Source organism: Temnothorax americanus, unplaced genomic scaffold (assembly GCF_048541705.1).
Source record: "Temnothorax americanus isolate GAGA-0224 unplaced genomic scaffold, ASM4854170v1 Scaffold2, whole genome shotgun sequence".
Taxonomy (NCBI): Eukaryota; Metazoa; Arthropoda; class Insecta; order Hymenoptera; family Formicidae; genus Temnothorax; species Temnothorax americanus.
Window position 1 is genome coordinate 7,143,395 of NW_027509338.1, and position 21,786 is coordinate 7,165,180.

Here is a 21,786-nt window from a genome sequence, read left to right on the forward strand (position 1 = left end):
TAAAATTACTAGTTAAAAATACTACTCAATATTTATGGTATAAGTAATTATATTCCAATATGTTAACTATATGTATTTATAATAATTTGTAATTATTTGTAAATAACATTGCCGATTTGAGCAACTTATATTTTCATTGATTCGATAACTAATTTTCTATCGAAACATGAAATATTAGCTATTTTTGTGGTTGGCGATACGTCGTGGATCATTATAGGCGGAAAATAGTTGATTTAAATTAGGCAGATAGTAATCCGGGCAGGTATCATCTTCTTTTTGTGCCTGTTCCAGCGTATCGTATCCCGTGCCGACAAAAAGCTTTATGAATCCGCACATCGAGGCAAACTTCATGTCCTGATTAGCCCTACGTTTATATTTCCGAATCAATAAAATATTTTTTTGCAGTATAAATTCAAAGATAATTTTATGGATGCGACATAATTTTAGTATATAAATTTTGAATAATTATAAAAATGAATTGAGTTTCAAAATTAAATACTTATAAAAATTTGAAGTAAACAGACGAAGTAAGCATATTTTGTCGTAATTTTCACTCACGTGTCACCGATGAACAAACATCTTTGTGGATCCGTCACGTTGCATTTGTCTAAAATATAATCTTTTAAATTTTGACTAGGTTTGCCACATGAAATTGGTTTTTTTCCGCTCTGCGTGCTGATAAGGTTTATCAATGGTCCAGGACCTGAGGATGAGAAAACGTGGTATTCTTCTTTTCTTTTTCTATCAATTTAAAAAAAGTATTTAAATATATTATACATTGATTCGTATATAATTCTTTTCTCTGTTAAATACACTTATTGTATTTTATTTATAATTTATACATTGATAATAATATAAATATTTGTGTAAAAATTATTTTTATTGTTTAACAATATTTACCTAAGATTTTAATTTGAGGTGATACTTGTAACCATTCCTCTGTTATTCCTGTTATATACAGTACGTCTTTACGTTGGAGGCATGATATAGCTAATGCTAGCATTGAGTAATTGCAATTGACATCAAAATCAACAATAACAGCTTTAATGGATGGTCGATCCAACAATTGTTTTAAAGTTGCAGCTGGATCTGTTTGGAAAACTTTTGGCTGCAAAATAAAAAGTTAATCAGAATTGACAAAATAGACGATTGACCAAAAAATAATCCTAGACAAATTAACTTCTACAATATTTTAGCGTTATTTGCATGGAACTCATTCTTTTGAAAGAGTTTATAGAAAAGATGGGAGCACAATTTATTTATTTACTTACTTACTTACTTGCTCTGTTAATCGTATTCCTGCCTCTCTTAACATTTTCTGAGATATATCCGAAACGATAGCGAATACTTCGTCGCAAAAATTAATCTTTTTTAAGTACCAAATAATTAATTTTATGGTGTTGATTACGCGATCCTATATAATACAACTGATTAATAATGTTTTTAATGACATTGGTTTTAACATTTTGTAAATTATCTATTAGTATTTTACGTTCTACGCGTTGATATGTGTGACTAATTTTATGAAGAATTTATATATTGCTAAAATTTAATAATTGACAGCTATTTTTTAAGTATTTATTATCAATTTATTTAAAAAATACCATTTAAAAATTATTTAGTATAAATTTTTACGCTTTGCATTGCGTAAGAATAGTCTCAGGATGGACAAATTAAATTATGACTATATACATCTAATTTGAAACATTGATTTTAAACTACAAAAAAATCTGTAGATGTTTGTCGCTAATACTTTTTTTCAAACTTTGCTTAATGGACTATTCATGAATCTTTGAAATAATTTATTTTAATGTATCCTCTCATCAAAATACTCTATTCTTCTTTTTCTCATTCTTATTCTCGTCTTTAAAAAAATTGATTAGGTGATATAAGAAGTGGTTTAAAACTATAATTTATATTTTTTTATAATTCCTATTATTAGAATATATAATTTAACTTTATAATTTTTTTTTTTTAACTATTTATGTGTTTATAATGTAAAGTGATAATAATATATAAACTAATCAAATATTTTAATAATACTAAAATATTTACCGAACTTAAATTTAAACCGGCATGTTGAGCACTCTCAATATAATTTTCCAATGTCTTTGTACTATTATTTGTCACCAGAAACACCTGTTTTTCTAGGTTTTGCAATTTCATTAAAGACTCAGAAGTACCTTCAATAGGTTTATTGAGTTGCCATAGAACTCCTAGAGAATGAATATTGTTAATTTTACGAAATTATATTTATTTATAATTTATTTAATCCGAAAAAATATGTTCACAGGCATAGATGTACATATAACGATTATAACGATACTAAAATCCGATTACAGAATGTATTTTGTGAAACTATTACATATAGTTCTACAAATATTTAGTATTTTTATATATTTTTGTAAAATATCTGGTATTTTTATAAATGTATTATCAATTTAAATATATCAATTTTCCAAAAATCTGCATAATGCATCAGTCGGTAGCCATATTTTCCATCAAAAAATTCTTAGTTTTCTAATTTTTAATAATTTTCTAAAAATCAATGGCTTATAAATTAACGTAAATACATTCTAAAACGTTTCTACAATTTGCACACACACAAATTTATTTAAACATTATGAAAAATAGAATTTTATTGCCCACCGTCAATGTCGCACATCACTGTGTCGAACGACATTAGAAACTCCCGCAATTGTTCAGCCGAGAACTTGGTAATATCCTTGGTTTTAGACATGATAGGTTGTCTTGTAAACTCGTTTGATCTTAAAGTACTAATTCAAGTGGCGGTCCTAATCCTATTCTCTCAACGATGCGAGACTTCCTGGACGGTCAAACTTTCAGAGGCTACTTTTAAGAACTGTCACACTATCTAACCGATGTATTGTGAACCTTGCAAATGGCAAGAATACGAGTTACAATACTGAGTGTTTTCGATAACATCGTTGACGACCAAGTCTATACGAACACTTATACAACTTTTGCGTTATTTATGTCTGCGACATGCGCGACGTAGATATATTCTTGACGTCACCAACGATAATCTGAATCTCGCGAGTTAAGTCGAGTTATTACTTTGCGCATGCTCCAACAGCGCATGCTGTGGAAGATGTGAATTGCTATAATGAACGAGAGGACACGTAGAAAGATCATAATCGTGTGAGAGAAATATTGGATCTATTTATTATCATTATATCAACAGCGTTATCAACAAATACATTAATTTGATGATATATGTATCCATTGATAAAAATTATATTGATATAATGATAACAGCAAATCTCGGACATTCACAATGTTCTTCCAACATAAAATTTTTTACTTGTTAAATTTTTATAGCTCATAATACAATTGCTGATAATTTTTGCTGTTAATTACTTGTAACGCAAATTTCCATATAAACGCAATATACATACTTGCGTATACAAGAAAATATGTATACATATGTATCCCAGGTAGCACATACACGTTTCAGAAATGTTTTATAAGCATTTTTCCGAAACGTTTTATAACCGATTTTTAGAAACATTTTTCATTAGTAAAAATGTCCATTCGAAAAACGTTTGTGTGTGATGGAACGTTTCTTTTCCGATAAAATAACGTTTAAAGAACTATTATAGAAACAACCAAATGAGAATTTTAAATCGCCAGTGTATATTGAAAAAATCAGCGTAAGTGTCGTTTACTCGACCCAACTGCATGGCTAAATTTATTTGAAACGCTACGTTTCGACCGTTATTTCGGTTCTTTTCAAGCGTATGGATACAAATTATTTATTAGTTCAGCATAATGCCTAAACTACGCCACATCTAAAAAATAATTTGTGCGTTGATATCCGAAGAATTAAAATATAAGTATGTACCGATAATGTCGACATTATCAGTCGAACAATACCACATTGCAGCTTTGACGAGTTTTTCGACAATCGAACGACTAACGAATATGTCGCGTTTCAACATACATACTTATATTTTAATTCTTCGGATATCAACGCACAAATTAGAATTTTAAATTATTTCGGAGAATTTTTAAAGGTCTTCGCACAAAGAACCAATGTCGTATAATACATCCGCCGTTTTGCAGCGATGTATCTTAAAACTGACATGCATAAGCAGGGACACGATCTATGTAAATCAGTATAGAAAGCCGTAAGGCGAAAATTATATATTAGGTCGAAATGGTTTACATAGATTACAAACGATAATAATAAATTTTCACGAGAATTGACCTGCTGTATCTTAAATACTTCTAATTATAAATAATTTAAAAAATTATTTGCAAATAATTTCAATCGTAGCTCATACAATACTAGCATGCAACTTACCTTTCATCTTTTTACTTCTTCATCCCTCGATTTCTTGAGTCATGTTCTGGGGATAAAATATTAGGCGTAAATAACAATCGAACGCCTTTGGGTTAATAGAATTTCAATTTATTAAGTTTCTCTTTTCCCTAGCCCTCAGTGTGTCTTGATTCTCATTTACAAAGGTATTATATAGCTGTAGTGATAGTAACTAATAATCAGTAATAATAATCGTAATCATAATAATCGGTAATCGATAATAATAATGACAAGTAATAATAATAGCAATCAATGGCGATACATTAATATGGACAATCGCATCATACGTTTAATCATCGTTCTCGTCGTCTTTCGACGTATGGAAATCATCATCAATTTCGTCCGCTCGCTCGGGCTCTTGACGAACAATAAAAAAACGATATCTTACGTATTCACAGCGATAAAAGTGAAATGACTAAGTGACAAATTTGTTTATCCATAACCCTGACTAGACAAGAGATGAACCCCATTATATTCCTACACGGCGCGATTCGCCGCACAGCAATTCGTAGGCTATCGGGTTAACATTGTACACGTACATAGAAACATTCGTCGCGCAACAAGCGTGGAAGCGTGGAGAACGTCGCCGTAATTGACGGATAATGCATTCTGTAAATTATACTTTGGATATTCTTATTACGTAATAAAATATCTCTTGCAAAAAACGAGTCTTTATTGATATATTTCTAGAAGTGACCATATATTAATAGTTAATAATATTGTATTAAATATTATTCAAAAGAAAAATTAAAAATAATGAAGTTAGAATATTATCTTAAGTCTTTTTAAATTATTAGGGGACAAAATCAATATGTATCACGTGCATAAATAACATATTGTATCATCAAAAGCGACTATAATGTGGAAATATTATTAATTCTGATATGTCGTACTTAATCACTAAGAAATAGCGCACATGTTTGTAATCGGTAAAACGGTAACGATAAAATAAAAATTAAATTGAAAAGTAGCGGCGAATTTAAATCAGCGATCATTTTTGTTTCCATCAATTGACGACGATTACGACACGCTTTTTCACAAAACGCTACGATTTCCAATGTTTTGTGAATCTGCACAATTTATAAGTATATCTTTCATAAATTACCTCCCCAGCGCGCGTCAAGCCCGATAATTGTTTTATGTAAATGCAATTTGTAACATCCCAAGCCGGCCAAGGACATTTTGTTTGCCCGAAGAGACTCGTGCGACGTAGGGAGAGATGGGAGAAGGGAGGAGGCTTGAGATCGGTTAACTCTGATAAAGCCTTGCATTGATGATATGACGGACAATTGTCGACAAGGTCGACCATCAACTGTGGCCGACAAATTCATGTTACTCATGTGAGCGTAAGAATCATTTCGTCACGTAATCGCAAATTATATGAATATCGCATTATTCTTGAATCTCGATAACGAACAACATTTTTGTTATATGTACAAATTATCTTTAATTAAATAATTTAATTTAAGATTTATAAGCTATAATTATTGATGACAATTTAATTTAATTTTGGTTTCGATTATACGGAAAATTATTAATCTAACTCTTACGAAATTATTTATACTCCTAATTTTCTTTAAGCAAACTTTCCTATTATATTTCCAAGCATAATGTTAAATTTATCGAGACATTTTCGAATGACGTCAGCTTTTTCTCTTCCTCTTGCCGACATTATCGAGTTAAAGTGCATCTGTATAAGAGTGACATAGTTTCTTTCTGAGTATATCTTCGCTTTGTTTTTATTTATATGATTATCCATGATAATCATGATTATAGGTAATCGTCGCGATGGTCGTATAAAGATGACAACGATACATATTTGATATAGTATACAGACTAGAACACAACAATGCGCGCACCATTTGTTCTTGAGGGTTCGCATGACAGATTTTTCTCAATATTTAAATAAAATTATGTATTATTAATCTAAATATATTACATTATATATATCTCTATAATCCCTGGAACGATCGGTCAAAAATTTATCATTGACTTACGCAAAACTTGTACTGAATATATTGATCTTCGCAGTTGAGTTCGCACTTGAGTTCGGATAGTTATGACATTTTAGATACACGCATTTTTAACATTTACATTATAATATAATTATCTTAACAGAAATGTAAATGTGATCGTCCTCCTAAATTAAATGTTAAATGAAATTATATCCATTGCGCATTCTGGAGATTTAATTTAATTATAGAGAACATAATACACACACAGAAATATCAAAAGATTTGAAATAGTTGCACAGATACAAGTAACTTGGATAAAGCTCGCGCGCTAATTGGCCGTAATCATGTTCACTCGATATACGAATCACTCTATTCATTTTTACAGTTGAGCTAGCAATGATCATTGAATAATTGAATTTTTTTTTTTTTAGTTTGTTACGTAGAAAGTATAGAAATTATCATAATTTAAAATGATATTTGAATGCTTAATTTGTACTCATACGTATTGATTATTATTTATAAAAAATTGAACATTTATTAACTCAATTCTACTTGCGGATTTAATTCCGCAAGGGACAATGAAGTACGCGATAGCGGAATATTTGTGCAGGAAACAATATTACATTTTAATAATCTGCTTTATAATTTTTTCCGAGGAAATCTCCGAGGCGATCTTGTACTTTGATTGATGTTCTAATGTAACTTAACACGATAAGCGGTATATTAGTCCCGGCAGTGATGATAATGCCAATTACTATCAACAAGAGACATTATCTAAATGTCCAACGGCAATTTTTCTATCTGTGAAATATGTTATTAAATAATAAATAAGTGAAAATGTTATTAAATATGAAGATCCAAGAGATACTTCCAGAGATTTTTTTTATGTTCAATTAAGTTTAAGTTTGAAGTAATCTCTTCTAAAATTTTGAAACTAAAATCTTCTGGTGAGATATTTTTGATGCTATTTATTAAATCGAAAATGTTTTAGAACAGTGTTGTTTAGTTTTAACCGTAAAGTCAAATAAATAACAAAATTTTTGTCTCGTGTTTTTTTTATAGAAAATATCATTTGTGTTTTTCCAAAATATATTAACTTTATTAGAAAAAAGTTATAACAGTTTTAATTGCAAAAGCAATTTACTTATTTTACGTGTATAATTTATTAATATATATCTAATAAATTGTTATATGTAAAATTATTCAAAAGCGATACATTAATTCAACGCTTATTCTAATGTTATATGAATTTCGTCTGAAATATAATTTTTGCCGATTACTTCACCGCAACAAATCATGTTATTAGAGTTGCGATAATTCATGATGCACTTATATGGCATCATACTAGATTTCGTACAGTGATTGTTATCATCAGCAATATTTACAAAGAGTTATCTTTTTGCGATATCCTATTCTTCGAAAAATATGTAATCAACTTGTTTGAGCTAGCTTCGTAATTAAAAGTACTATATTATTCTTCTAATAATATATAAATAATTTTGGGAAAACAGAGAGATAAAAATTAGAAATCAACACGGAATAATAATTTTATAATTCTTTTTGGCTTTTCGATCAAAACTAAACAAATTTTAATCTAAATTTTTTCAACGAAGTAAATAAATTCACAAATATATTGTGTCAAAAAAGGATCTTAGCTTTGAAATTTTAGAAGGTTATTTCGCCTTTTAAGCTTGTAATTAGGCATGCGTAAGGAAAGGACAGAATCTCTTAAATGTTTAATAACATATTGTAAGGAAACACAATTGGACAAATTGAACAATGTCCCTTGTAAGTATAGTCTTCCCGTATAATAGAAGACACGATCATTCCCCACTTTGTCAGGATAATGAGAGCAACTTCCATTAGTTTTCTGTCTTAGACAATGTGAAGGTGATAGAAAAGTGAACGAGGAATAGTAGTTCTCGATAGTTGATCTCTTTGAATTGCACAACAAGCGCTTACTGGTAGTCGTTGTAGTAGTTGTTTGTGGTATTGATTAGGCATACTATTAATCAAACGTAACAGTATATCTTTTAATATTAAATAGAGCTACGAAATTTCGAACGCTTTCGATTACTGTCAATGCTCAACAGTCTTGACAATCTTGATTATCGAGGCTGTTACCGATCGCGTAAAGCTTATTTCGTAATCATAGTGGTTTTCATTTACTGACACACAAGACTCGTCTGTTTTTATTACTCATTAAATGCCAAGAAAGATAGAACGATGTTTGTGTCGACTTGTGTCATTAAATAGAAACCAGTCAGTAATATAATTCTTGCACTGATAGTAATGTTGATCGTATGAGGCACGCGTAAAGCTTTCACTAGGCTGCACAAATGACTCGAGTTCATCACCGTAAGGTGAAAGGCGAACGGATCAATTTTCCCCTTGAAACGTATCCCCTCTCTCTCTCTCTCTCTCTCTCTCTCTCTCTCTCTCTCTCTCTCTCTCTCTCTCTCTCTCTCTCTCTCTCTCTCTCCCTCTCTCTCTCTCTCCCTCCCCTTTTCTGTTTATGAAGCCGATTTTTAATTCCATTGAGGGAAAAATCTATCTTTGTTATACTTCCGTCCAACCTTCAAAGTGGACCGATTAATAAAATATTTTCGTCGTTTGATTTTTATGTCATTGATTAAGCTACGGCCAAAGATTATATTATTTTATGTAAAACATATTCGTGTAGATTGAGGAATTTTCGGAACGATCTTATTGACTCTTTACATAATACGGTGTTGAGTTCGTGAAGAGCATATTTGTCAACTCCGTTTAAGGGGTCAAGCTCCAAAATATGCGACAATGAATGTGTTATGTACATAGAAATTCACTATGATAAGTGAATTTGACTGTCTATCGCCGTCCTGATTTTAGGTACCGATTTATCTATCGATCTACCTACCTGATTTATCTGTCTAAAAATATCACCTTACTAGATGAATTTACAAATTGCTAATCTGAAGAGGCCGACATACTCTCTCAGGTGTAATTCTCATTATGTGAGGTCAACATTTGGTATATGTTTACAATCGAAATTATTATTCGTTATATAGAATTGACTCGAACGTTTGATTGATGTTTTTAAACTTTTGAATACTTTATATCGATGATTTTATTATTTTCTGGTGTAATGGTAATTTCTTTCTTTCCAAATAATTACATCCGTGCTAATACACAAATCGAAATAATTATCGCCGTTTGTATATAGCAACTGTTGATTTTGCACGTACAATTTTCACAAAATTCGCCTTTGATTAAGTATTATATACAAGGAACACACACACACACGCGTGCACACACACACACACACACACACACACACACACACACACACACACACACACACACACACACACACACAATCTCGAAATCGTACAAAAGATTTTTCGTGTCTCTTTTTGTGTTGGCGACAAGATTTCCCTCGATTTCTTTTACTTCGTGGAACAAAGTTATATTGTTTCGAATACACGTCTTTCTTTAACAAGAGGTCGATTTCTGTGTTACTAATTTATTGACTTTATAAAGTATGCAGCACTAATCATTTAATTCTATTGTTCTCCATCGTCAACCATCATTCACCGATAAATTGGCGTTTCGAAAATCATTTATCGTTTATACTTACACGTATATTGATAATATATTAAGTCACATGTCTACTTAAATTGTAGACAATTGAATATTACTCGAAGGGCATAAGGCAAAAAGAATAAAATATTTTTTTTCTGTAATTAGGATTTACTTCGAAGAGAGAGATAACAACAAAATATTTAAACGAAATAAAATCGCAATATAAAAGCCAATTATATATTAAAAAGTTAATGTCTTAAGATATTAAATTCGTATTGTAAAATAACTTATTTGATATGTTTAATAAATTACGTTTATTGATGCTTAACTATATGTCAATGATATGAAGGAAACCGATTGCGCAGTCAAACGATGATATGATGAATCATGAAATAATAATAAAAATTAAGCGACCTATGATATTATAAATTTCTAACAGAACGTAAGATAATTGATTATGGCACAAATTACTTAAATATTTAAATTATGGCAAAAAAATATTGTTCTGTATAAAATATCAATTATACTTATGCCCTTCGTGATAAGCATCGGCTACATTGCGCCGTTTGAAACAAAAACGCTTCATCGAGAAAGAAGACGATTTTCATAGAAAATAGCCGGAAGGCGAACGACATCGTCATACGAAATAACATAACACCGGCAATGATTTAGAGCCTCTTTGACTATTCTCCCTTTCCCATCGTTTGCTCCATACGTAAATTCGTACGATTCAATTTTTTTATCTTGTGTATAATAGCTAAGAGCATATGATTAATCGTTATCGATCGTTTCGCGCACGTGCGCGCCCTGGTGTATGTGGTGTATTTAATTAATTATAATATATATACATATATATGTATATATTATATTAACACATATATGTATACATACTATATATAATATATGTATATTTGTCGCGCGCGCGTTCCTATATGGTACTATAACATTACCAGGACTATATATACAATCAGAATAACAGTGTTATTTATCGTTATCGTTATATTATTATTAATAATATTAATAATGTTATTATATTATTATAATTATTATTATACTATTATTTTTCTCATTTTCTTCTAGCCTAATCCTTCTTTTTCAATAGATCGGCGTGTCTGCGTTATCACGCTATGTTGCTCATGCACATGTACGAAGTGCTTAAGGCGCAGAGTACAACCCGTTATATCCCATCATTAAGATTTGTCAGTAAGATTTGTCAGTAGAATCTGATGGAAGTCCGTGAGATTCTATAATATGGATTAGTTGTTTTATTGTTTGCAGACAAGTTGTCCTAATATTTTTACGTTTGCCGTTACTTAACATATAAAACAAGAATGAAGAAGAATTAAACTGACTTTCTTCTTCGTTTTATTTCTTAAGACACTGGCTCATCTCTTAATGCATTTCGTATCATCCGATTGAAAAGGTTCATCGCAAAATCTTATACGAGAGTTTGAAAAGAGTGAGATTCTCTATTTTGTTCTACTAACAAATCTATCAGTCTTTCATTGACTGTTCCAATTCCGAAAGAATTTGATTTTGGGACATAATGGCTCATCTCTAGTTTTCAACCGTGTCTATGTGTGTCTATATGTGTGTTTCGTGTGTCGCTTGCTGTCACTCATATTCTTTCAGCTCGAATTTCTCCCTGATTTTTTTCTTTATCTTTTTCTTCTCTTTCAGAAATATTCCCGTAAATTTTTTAACTCCCGTAAATCACGAAAATGGTTGCAAGATAAATGTACATAACTGTAAAATGTGACTTGTTTTTTAAAAATAATTTTATAATTTAGTTTTAATTATTTTGTAATTATTTTACAGGTAAGTAGCTGATTGATTGGTTGATAATAAGTCAACTAGAACTGTAAGCAAGAGCTTGGCGAACTAAGATGGTTCAGAAAAAGAAGATCGTAGAACACAAGCAAGGGGACATTATACCAAATCAGGTAATGCTAGAATTGAGTTAAAGACGAATTGGTTCAGGACGCCAATTAGACTTGATATAGTTCTAAGATTATATTTTAAGTTCCCAGTTTCTAACCATTTGTTCCGATGAATTCTGCAATAGTATCGCACGTTATAAAAATTACACAGAGGATACAAAACTCGCAGTATGTATTTAAATGTCACATAACGAAAGATAAAATAAAAAATTAAAACATTGAGAATTGAAACATTTTCTTGTATCAAGAACAATAATAATTTCTGTTAAACAAAGTATTAAATTAACAATGAGTTAAATATTCCAAGATGTAAATCGATAAAGGCTTACTTTATTCTTTACCTGCACAAAGAGCTTATTTAGTTATCAAAATATTGAACGTTAACGAATAAAAGATTGCGACAAATGATGGTCCCTTATATTAAACTTTTACGAAGTAAACTCGGTTTAAAATGATTTAAAATATATTTAAGCAATTAAAATCTATATTGATAGATGTACGACATTCTCTCTGACAAGATAATGGTAAATCGTATTTCAAATTGGCAGCATTTTTCAAACTTCTAAACATACAATATTGTTTCGTATTGTCGTGAGTATAACGTACAGCTGACAGAAGTTTGATTTTAGCGCTTTTCTATATTTTTTAAAGGCTCTCTGGATAGATATATTGTAATGTTTAGTTATTTCATTCGTAAATAATGACAATAGAGTTGACAAATTCGAGCCGGAGAAATAATGTCGACACATTTTCCGATCTCTCATCTTTTCTTGTCCTTTTCTCCTCACACATAATTGTCCGTCCGGTCACGACATCGCTCCGATCCAAATAGTCGATTACAAATTAAGTGGTGTTAACTATTAAATTATTGCACATTGAATGAACAATTACATTGAGTCCTCAGATTCGACAAGATCCCTTTTTCTCTTTTTAATGAACGTAAATAGCGGCCTGTGGAGATTCGTTAAGTCCTACTTAATTACGAATTAACTCTCTCCCTCCTATCGTTTCTCTCCGTTGTGTCCATGTATACATGTGTACGTTCGTACGTATCCTCCGTGTGTTGCATATGTATTTATACACAATAATATGAATATATATATGTAGGATCCCCTGCTTCTCTCTATTGTATCTTCTTTCAGCGAATCTTTGGTAAATTTAATAATTTTTAAATTACAATAATTCAGACGACAAAATTTTTGTTTATATATAATGTTATATGTGAATATTCCTTGTTATATTAATATTCTTCGCTTTAATCTTTTAGTTAAAAATGTAATTAATGATAGTAGTCAAAATATACGAGCTATTTTAAGTTGGTCAAAGAATTTGCAAAAAGGAACGACGTAAGTGATAGAGCGACTACATATGCATATTCATTTATTTATTTATATATATATATGTTTCTCTCTCATTAGTGCCTATTTATTGTTAGTCAAGGAGGAATGTAGTTGTAGTGGTCATGTAGGGTTGAGCGAGATAAAGAATCGTTCATACCGGCACACGTCCGGTTTTGATCGTTCGGTATCTGACTGACAGGAGTTCAAAGTTAAATGATTACGTTTAGCTAGGCCCTTCTTTATGCGATTACAGCTAAGACGTAATTTCTAAAATTAGGTGGGGTTGTGTTCTCGCCTGTTCTCGCGTTTCTTGATTATCTCGATTAATAATTAAGATCGCTTAGGCTATTGCTCGTAGGCGAGTTGCAAATAGGCGCTACGCTCGAATTATTGTGATAATTTCGAAAGTCTATTAGATATAGTGTCTACGACGACGTCAATAACCAGCTCGCGTTTACGCGTTGATGTGAATCGTGGATGTTCGTGTTTAGGGCTTTTGGTTGCTCTGAGATCTGTGAATGTGTAAAATGATGCGGCAGTCAATAACATATTAATGACGAGTTGCTGAAAGAAAGAAAGAGAACGCAAAATGATATTTTTTTCAGAGACTCGGTATATATATATATATATAATTATCTCTCTCATTAACTCGTTATATTAAATAAATAGCGATAACAAATTAAGTTTTTTCCAGGGGAATATTCATCGTATATCTATATCGTGAATTCAATTCACACGCACGCGCGTTTTGCTACGAAAAATTACCTTACGCTTAACTCTGCAAGAACCAACTCTATTACAAATGCACACTTTGCGAACGGGCGAAATGCTGAAGTACGGCAGTCTTTCTGCGGAACTTAGCACCGAGAGAGCTTAATTATACAGCGCGGACAAGAGGTTAAAATCCGTTGATTTCGCGCATTTCACGGATCGCAAAATGCACGTAGGAAAAGTCTAGGCTTAGCCTTCCGTCGTTTGGAAACGTCGGAGTAGCGGACATACTTGATTTTTTACCTCGTGTGAGGACATAGGAAGGGCCACAAGGGCCCGATCTTTCTACGATGGCCTTTTAACTACAGTATGCAATATATCTACAAAATTCGCTTTTTCAATTGACATTATTCCGTAGAAACAACTATGATATAAGAACTAAACTGTGTTGTGTCGTTTAATTGTTACTTACCACCACTCTTAATTCGATACCTCGATGGTGAACAATTGTACCACGTAACGATGCTAGAAATTCTTTTATTGCTAATACTGTGAGTTAGAAAGCTACTCTGCCTCTCGGTGGCGCATTCCGACACCTCATTCAAGAGCCGTAAATCGAGCATAGGTCCGTTTCCTGCATAGGATGACTAAGGATAAACGTGGGAATCGGATTAAGCCGAATCCTCAGAAGATAGACTGAATTTCTCTTTGGGTTTAAAGATCGCGATCTACCCTATTACCCTTAACGTACTCTCCCACGCAAGCGTAACTATTTTTTTTTATCGCCGGATACGCACGCTACAATGATTGTATATGTTCCGGGGCCTCATATCGCTTATATTGTCACGAGATATGATCCTCCATAGTGGATATTTCTAGCGTAATAGAGCCACCCGCGTTATCATTGGCGTTTAACGATTGACATAGTCAGTGCATTCGGTTGGAGATATCGATGGATTCGCGGGAATTACTCATATATAGTACACGGTATAATATAATACATACGTTTTTTTACTTCTCTTTATATGTATATTATATGTATATAATACACATATAATATATACATATAACATACATTATTGTGTGTCTCCTCCCCTCCGTCGGGGATCAATTCCTTACGACAAACATATATATCGCCCCTGCTTTGCCATCGTTTACGTACATACATACATACAAGTGTTTATGTGGTTTAGCGGAACATCAACAATTTACTTTATAAGGCCCAAATATTGTGCGCTACTTGTTCAATCAAATACGCGAAAGGAGCTTTTTCTGCGAAAGCGAATCTGCGCTCTCGGTTCGCTCGATCATGCTCGATCATCCACGAAGGACGCGCTGCTTCGATCGATAATCGGTGCTGAAGATCAACATCATCAAATAGTTACTACGAATCTATCAATTCGTGTGAATTCGAGACGTTTCTGTTTGGAGTATTCAGAAATGTTCTATAGCTATACGCAATTATTTATGACACCTACTTGATAGTCGTACATTACGTGATTTATTGAGTTTATGCGTCTTGTTGCAATTTTGATAATTACGTGAAAATACGACGATACATTGTTTACGCTTGGTATGATTTAATCGTAAAAATACGAATTGCAAAATATGCAGTACTTTTTATACGTAAATTAGTAAGCTTGTGATAGTTTTTTTCCTTAAATAACAGTTTTACGGTCGTTCCATTGTGATCGTCGCAGAGTTTATGTAAGGAAAACAATCATTATAAGCAAATTTCGTTCGTTTTTGAATTGCATATTACGTGACACATCTCATAGAAGATTCACAAAAAATAGCCTTCAACTCTTGGATGTGTACACTCTTATATTCACTCTTATTTAAATACTTTAACTTATTAATTCTAATTTATTCGTATCAACAATATAAAGTGCTCTTTTTATATATGTAATGTGCTTTAAGAAGTTACAAACAAGTTTTGTGAGGAATCAATATGTGGACAATATCGCTTTCAGCGGAAGTTTACAAACGAAATCAATTTAGATTAACCTGCATTTTTAGCTCGGTAGAACCACAGGCTGTTATACATCTACATCATATTTAATATTTTGCAAGTTGATCGTCGTGCGCAAACTCTTGATGTTGATTCTAAAATTTATTCCCGCACCGATTATCTCTCGAAGAACGATTAGCGTCGCGTCTCGACGCTCGTCTGATGACGGCGACCAAAGGCGAAGGCCACCGCGGCTCGAGCGAGCGATTCAAGCGGAAAAGCGAACGTCCTGGACGCATACGCGCTCTCAGCCATAAGCCCGGCCCGCGGCTTCTGTTCTAGGTTCGAATGTCAATAACGACTACGTTGATCTCACCCGCAAACGAGACGAGGTTTGACAGTATCGATGATCTAGATCTTAGCGTTTAGAACCTGGAGCCTAGCGGGACTAGGGCCGAGGTCAGCGACGCGATCGTCGATCTAGCTCCGTTGATTAAGTATTGACCGTTATGCTTCGGAATTGCCAAACACGAATTCCGGAAACAGGAATTCCTCCAGAAAGAGGAACGAATCTTCCTCGTGGCAACGCGGGCGACGCCGATCCTCCGCAAACATCGGCCGTACCGCCAACAATCCCGTTTCTGCTCTTCGCGAACTGTCGGTCTCGTTTTCCCCTTTTTCGTCGACGATATAATAGACGGGCAACCGCGCGTCGGACGACCGGGAGACCCTTCGGGTTTCCCGTCTGGAATGCCTTGCCAAGTGTGTCGGGTTCGTTCTTTTCTATCTTCCTCTAGATCCACGGCCCTCAAGTGGCGCTGTCAAGAACCATAGATTTCCTTCTGTCTTTGACAGTAGCTGGCGACCAACCAGCTGGCCGACGGCGGTTAACCAGCTGGCGAATTTGCGTGGGGACGCTCGCGGGTGGTAGATCAGGTTCCTCGATCGTTGAGGTTGCCAGGGCCACTGCGAGAGTCGGCGACGACGACGACGAGGAAGAGGAAAAGGCGATGGCGGCACCGCCGCGATTATTGACGGTGTTCGACGGCGGGCCGCGTCGCGACGTCGTCGACCTGCCGCCAATGTACGTCGCGGACGGCGTTCTCGCCGTCGTCGCCGACGGCGCCGCGGACCGTTCTGATGTCGTCGACGACGTCGTCGAGCCTTCGACGTACTGTTGGTGTCTCGTGGTCGGCGACGCTTGCTGCTGATGCTGCTGTTGCTGCGATCTGGCGGCATGATAGGCCATGTCTGTTTGCTGGGCCTGCGACATGACCGAGATGTGCGAGCCCGTTGCGTAACCTTGCCCGAGATCGTGGGGGTTGTCGTTGCTGATGCTGGAGGATGACGAGTAGTGCGAGGGCGACGAGACGGGGGAAGTGGTGCTCGCGACGGAGGTGGTGATGACGGTGGTGATGGTGCGTATGGTGCCGGGGGTGCCGATGACCGCTGGTAGAGCTGCTTCCGGTGCACCGTTGACCAGCGACTGGACCGCAGGGTCTGGTGGATGGCGTACGAGAGGCTCAGGAACAGCGACTGGAGAATGTTGCTGCTTGTCGTCGCCCAGATCGCCAGCGCAGCCGTAATCGTAGCTGCAGCAAAGCTGCCCGTCCTACGGAGAGGTTCGTGGGAGACTGGGTTAGCCACGGCGGAGAGAATCAAGCGCTTTTTGTTCGTAATTGTCGACTTGGTCCGTCGACTTCGGATTGGAAAGTTTTGGCCAACGTGATTCACGAGAGCACGCGGTACCGTCGTAAGAATGACATACATCAAAAGTGAAAAATGCAATTATATGAAACGACATGAGTGTGAAATTGCTTTCCGATCGTGTATTATATATACAGTATAAAAAAACTGAATATTTCTTGATTCCTATTTGAAATTATTCTTTGCGGTATTACAATATCAATGCGTTTTATGCTAATCTGAATTAGCTTCTAACAAAAAAAGAAGTCTTTTCCATTCTAATATTCGCACAAAAAAAGAAACTTTTGAATCATAAAATTCATAATTAACCCATTCCTTGTAACTTTTGCAATATATTAAAAATTTTATCAATAGATCAGATTATATTTCATCAATTCTTTTTCCAATAAGTGCCATTCTTTATGTTTTTCTTACATACGTGTTCAAGAATTTTTATTTTAATAACAAATGGATTAAACAATTTTATTTTTTCCACATACCACGGACGTAGTATTTTAATAACAAATGGGTTAACTATCAATCGATTACTCGGCGCGCCAAGACTTTCCAACCTGTAATAATGAGGCAGGTACTTGTGTCCATAGTATGTAATTCATTGTTTCGTGGAACAATACCGCATCAGTTCCGCCGTGGCGAGATAATAAACCAACGTGCAAGAATCCAACCCCCGCTTTTACTTCCCTTGAAACTTCCCTTGCGACGTTCCTCACACCCGCATCGGCGGCGCCCTTTTCTCTCAGTCAAGAAGACGACTTGTAAATGGTCATGATCACAATTACAATAACTGTAAGGACACTCATGCTGACATTCGAAAGGGGGCAAAACAATGAATTTCCATAGTATGTCTTTGATACCCGGCGACAAATCTCTAAGTTTCCACTACTTTCCGCTGCGATCCTGGCAGGACACTTTTATAGCATGTACACGGAAAGAAAGGATTAGTTACTATAGCAAATCTAGTCGTAAAACATGATAATTAACGTTTATATTATTTACATTTATTGTAGGGATAATTAGCATTTTTTGCAGCAAGAGCTATAATTTTGCAACAATAGCAAAACCTTTTGTTAAAGTTTTGCTGAACTTTTTGCTACTTATTGTTAGTTTGCAAAAAGATTTTGCTGCTCGTTTCGCTACTGTTGCTAAATTATAGTTCTCGCTACAAAAAATGTTAGTTATCCCATATTTTACGACTAGATATTTGCTATAGTATATAGCTAATCCTTTTCTTCCGTGTATATAATATGTGCATGATACTCGCACAATGTTTATAAAATAATACTTGACAACCTTAAATATTTCAATAAAAAAATTTAATTTAAAGTCTAACAGAGTCTGAGATTTTACTCATTATAATTTCTTGCTGTATTCAGTATTTTATTGTTCGCATTTTGCATTTTTGTGCGAGTAATTTCCGTCTTGCCAGAATCGGCGCTTGATAAATCGATACAGAGAAAGAAAGAGACCTCTTGGGGTGCGTCTACCGAATCTCGAATGCAGATCAGAGGAGGGTGCAGTGGAGGCTTAGGTGCGACAACGACTCTTTGAAAAAATAAAATAAAAAAAAAAGAAAAGAGAAAGAGACATAAAAATAGACATAATCGCGGATCCAAGACGCAGTCCGTATATGTGTGTGTGCACATGTATATGTGTATGTATGTTACATGTGTCTGCCACCTCGTGCGCCATGCTCCTCGATCGACACGAGAAAGATCCGCCGACCGAAACGATCGCCTTCTCTTATATCTTTTTGCATGAACGACCGTGCGTCTCGGAGTGTGCGTAAGTAAAAAAAAAAGGTGAAAGAGAAAAAAGTGAGAGTGCGCAACGTTGGGGAGTAGGAAGTAGAATGCGTGAGAGGTGCGTCGACGCATGCAAATTTCGGAAACGTGCAATCGATCTTCCCACGGACGAGATAAAACAATACGTCGTATTCTCGTTCGATCCGTCGGCCAAAATTTATTTTACGCGATAAAAGGCATGCAAATTATTTCTTCGCGGCGCGTGTCACGTGCAGACGCTATTTTTAGCAACATGAATATTTAAAATGAGGAGTTCAGATAAGGAATTAGCAAAGCAAACGAATGGGTACCGTTAATCAACTGTCTGTGTAATCGGAATGATAAGATTAGATCGTAAAGATGAACTTTTCCCAGCAGCACGATAGTTAAATGTCGAATGGTCAGTGATTTTTAGTAGATACATGAATGTCATAAGAAATTTTGCCGAACTAATTAGAAATCCGCCCCGCTCTCAAATCTAAAAGATCGTCCAACGTCACGTCGAGAACACTCTCCTTCGAATGCGACCAGATGCACATGCTCCGTGCTTGCGATACATTTATATTATTATATTCGTTGTTATTATATCCATGTCCATATATATACATTATATCCATTATTGAATAGTGATAAAGCTTTGGTGATCAACGTGCGGCGATTAACGTAGTGATAACAGGTGATAACAGATGGTAACAGATCCTAATAAGAAGAAAAGAAAAGGCTCAGAAGAAGAACCACTAATAAGTATCGAGCGAAGGTGCAAAATATAGAAACTTCAAAAAAGTGAAAGGCAGCAGGAGAGAGAGAGAGAGAGAGAGAGAGAGAGAGAGAAAGAGAGAGAGAGAGAGAGAGAAAATGTCAGAATTAACAAAAAAACAGGATCGTCTAAGGGTGCGTTCGGGAAGACGCTATTAGTGCTATTTGCTTATTTTATCCTTGTTTCACACCTGATGAGCGATAAAGATAGAATGATGCAATAGCGCTAATAGCGCGCTTTCCGAACGCAGCCTAAGCAGGTAGAATAGAGGAGAGGGGGAAGGGGTGGGCAAGAAAGCACTCGAGCACTCCGTTAGTCGTAGTACATTAATCAGCACACAATAAAGACAGAAGAGAAGAGGCAGGTAGTAGAGATTATAGGTGAGATAGAAGTGACGTGATTACCGATGCACACAACACGCGCTATTGCTCACCAATTGGGCGCAGTACGGCACCTGCAAGGATACCCATTGTTAGGCTATATGAGGTTAGTCATCACGGGCAAGGTGGCGGGGTTAATTTACAACAGCATAATCACAGGCAGACAATGTTTCCCCGACCCAACTCTCCCCTCCTATATCCCTCCCTCGCTATTTCTTCTATGCGTGATCAGGACCCTCTCTGGTGCGCCACGTCGATCCACATTCGCGATCGTCGCGGCTTAAAAGATCGATATGATTGGCCTAGGCGCCAGCGGAATCAGTCGAATTCCACTCTGGTAGTCCCCGGCCAATCGTTGCCAATGTCATCCACTGATGAAATCGTGCGGATCGTGCCCACACGCCATTCAATCCCCTTGATTGAACTTGCGGCACGATATACTAAACTGTCGTCGACCGGCGATCAAGCGATCGCGAATCGGATCGGCGCGGGGTCAAGGTCGTGATGCACGCTCACTATGAGGGGTCAGGTCCGTTTTCTATTAATCGTCGCCGGGCGGTAAACACTAATAAAATGATCCATGCAGGGCCGACCCGAAGCACGCGCGATCGTGAGATCTCGGCTCAATCTCGGTTTGGCGTATATGAGGTGTTCCGGATTTACCATGTTATCTATCAGCCACACTTGAAGAGGGAGAATTTATGATTGATATTTCGATGCCGGTGACTGGGAATTTAATTATTGTTGAAAGCAAAACAAGGGAAATTAAGCCGTAGAAGTAACAGAGATCGGATCTTAATTAATTTTCAAAAAAATTTTAATTAAATAGACATTTTTCAATTTATATCAAGAAAAGATCGCGAATTCGGATACGGTCTGAAAGATAAAACGATAAGTTGAAACACCATACATATTTCATCGTCACCCTAATTATGAAATCTAAAAAAAAAATTATAGAGATTATACAAAAGTGTATGTGTGTATGTGTGTATAAGCTTAGCATTTCTTAAGTTTCATAAACGATCTAAATTATAAATTGTTAAATTATTGTTAAAACCATCCGTGACAAACCATATGCTATTAATGCTATTATCAATTTATAGTTTCTGCAACTGAAATTTGAGTTAAGCAGAGATTTCTGAAATACGGACACCTCGTCTTATATATTCGAGATAGCAATAGGATGACGATGAGCAAAGCACTCGGCGAAGAAGCGAAACAACGAGTTCTCTCGAAATTCAGCGTTTTCTTTTGAGATTTGATTATATGTATGAACCGGGATTCTCACGGCCATGGCAGTATTCGATCGCATTCCATATCTACAATGTCTATACATAAAAAGTAATTCTTTTTTATTG

At 35.1% G+C, this 21,786-nt stretch overlaps 2 protein-coding genes across 6 annotated transcripts in view; both read right to left on the reverse strand.

Annotated features, from left to right (window-relative positions):
• Positions 1–71: 71 nt before the first annotated feature.
• LOC143896951 (uncharacterized) lies at positions 72–3,048 on the reverse strand. Of its 2 annotated transcripts, XM_077405144.1 has the most exons (6): positions 2,650–3,044; positions 2,056–2,216; positions 1,280–1,414; positions 901–1,108; positions 559–703; positions 72–364 (listed from the first exon to the last, which is right to left on the reverse strand). In XM_077405144.1, exons 1-6 carry the CDS (start codon positions 2,738–2,740, stop codon positions 175–177), a joined length of 930 nt encoding a protein of 309 aa, XP_077261270.1. In that variant the 5' UTR covers positions 2,741–3,044; the 3' UTR covers positions 72–174. The 2 variants fall into 2 exon arrangements, with proteins under 2 accessions (XP_077261270.1, XP_077261271.1); XM_077405145.1 differs by lacking the exon at positions 1,280–1,414 and having other exon boundaries at positions 2,650–3,048.
• A 1,371-nt stretch (positions 3,049–4,419) lies between these two features.
• LOC143897208 (protein kinase C-binding protein NELL1) overlaps positions 4,420–21,786 on the reverse strand; it is a 75,154-nt gene continuing 57,787 nt past the window's right edge. For 2 of the 4 annotated variants that reach the window (XM_077405658.1, XM_077405654.1), the window contains 2 exons: positions 20,453–20,502; positions 4,420–17,415 (listed from right to left, as the gene is read on the reverse strand). In XM_077405658.1, coding sequence (XP_077261784.1) covers positions 16,587–17,415; positions 20,453–20,502 — 879 coding nt within the window. In that variant the 3' untranslated portion in view covers positions 4,420–16,586. The remainder of the gene's footprint in view (positions 17,416–20,452; positions 20,503–21,786) is intronic. The other 2 variants (XM_077405655.1, XM_077405657.1) reach the window with 2 other exon arrangements.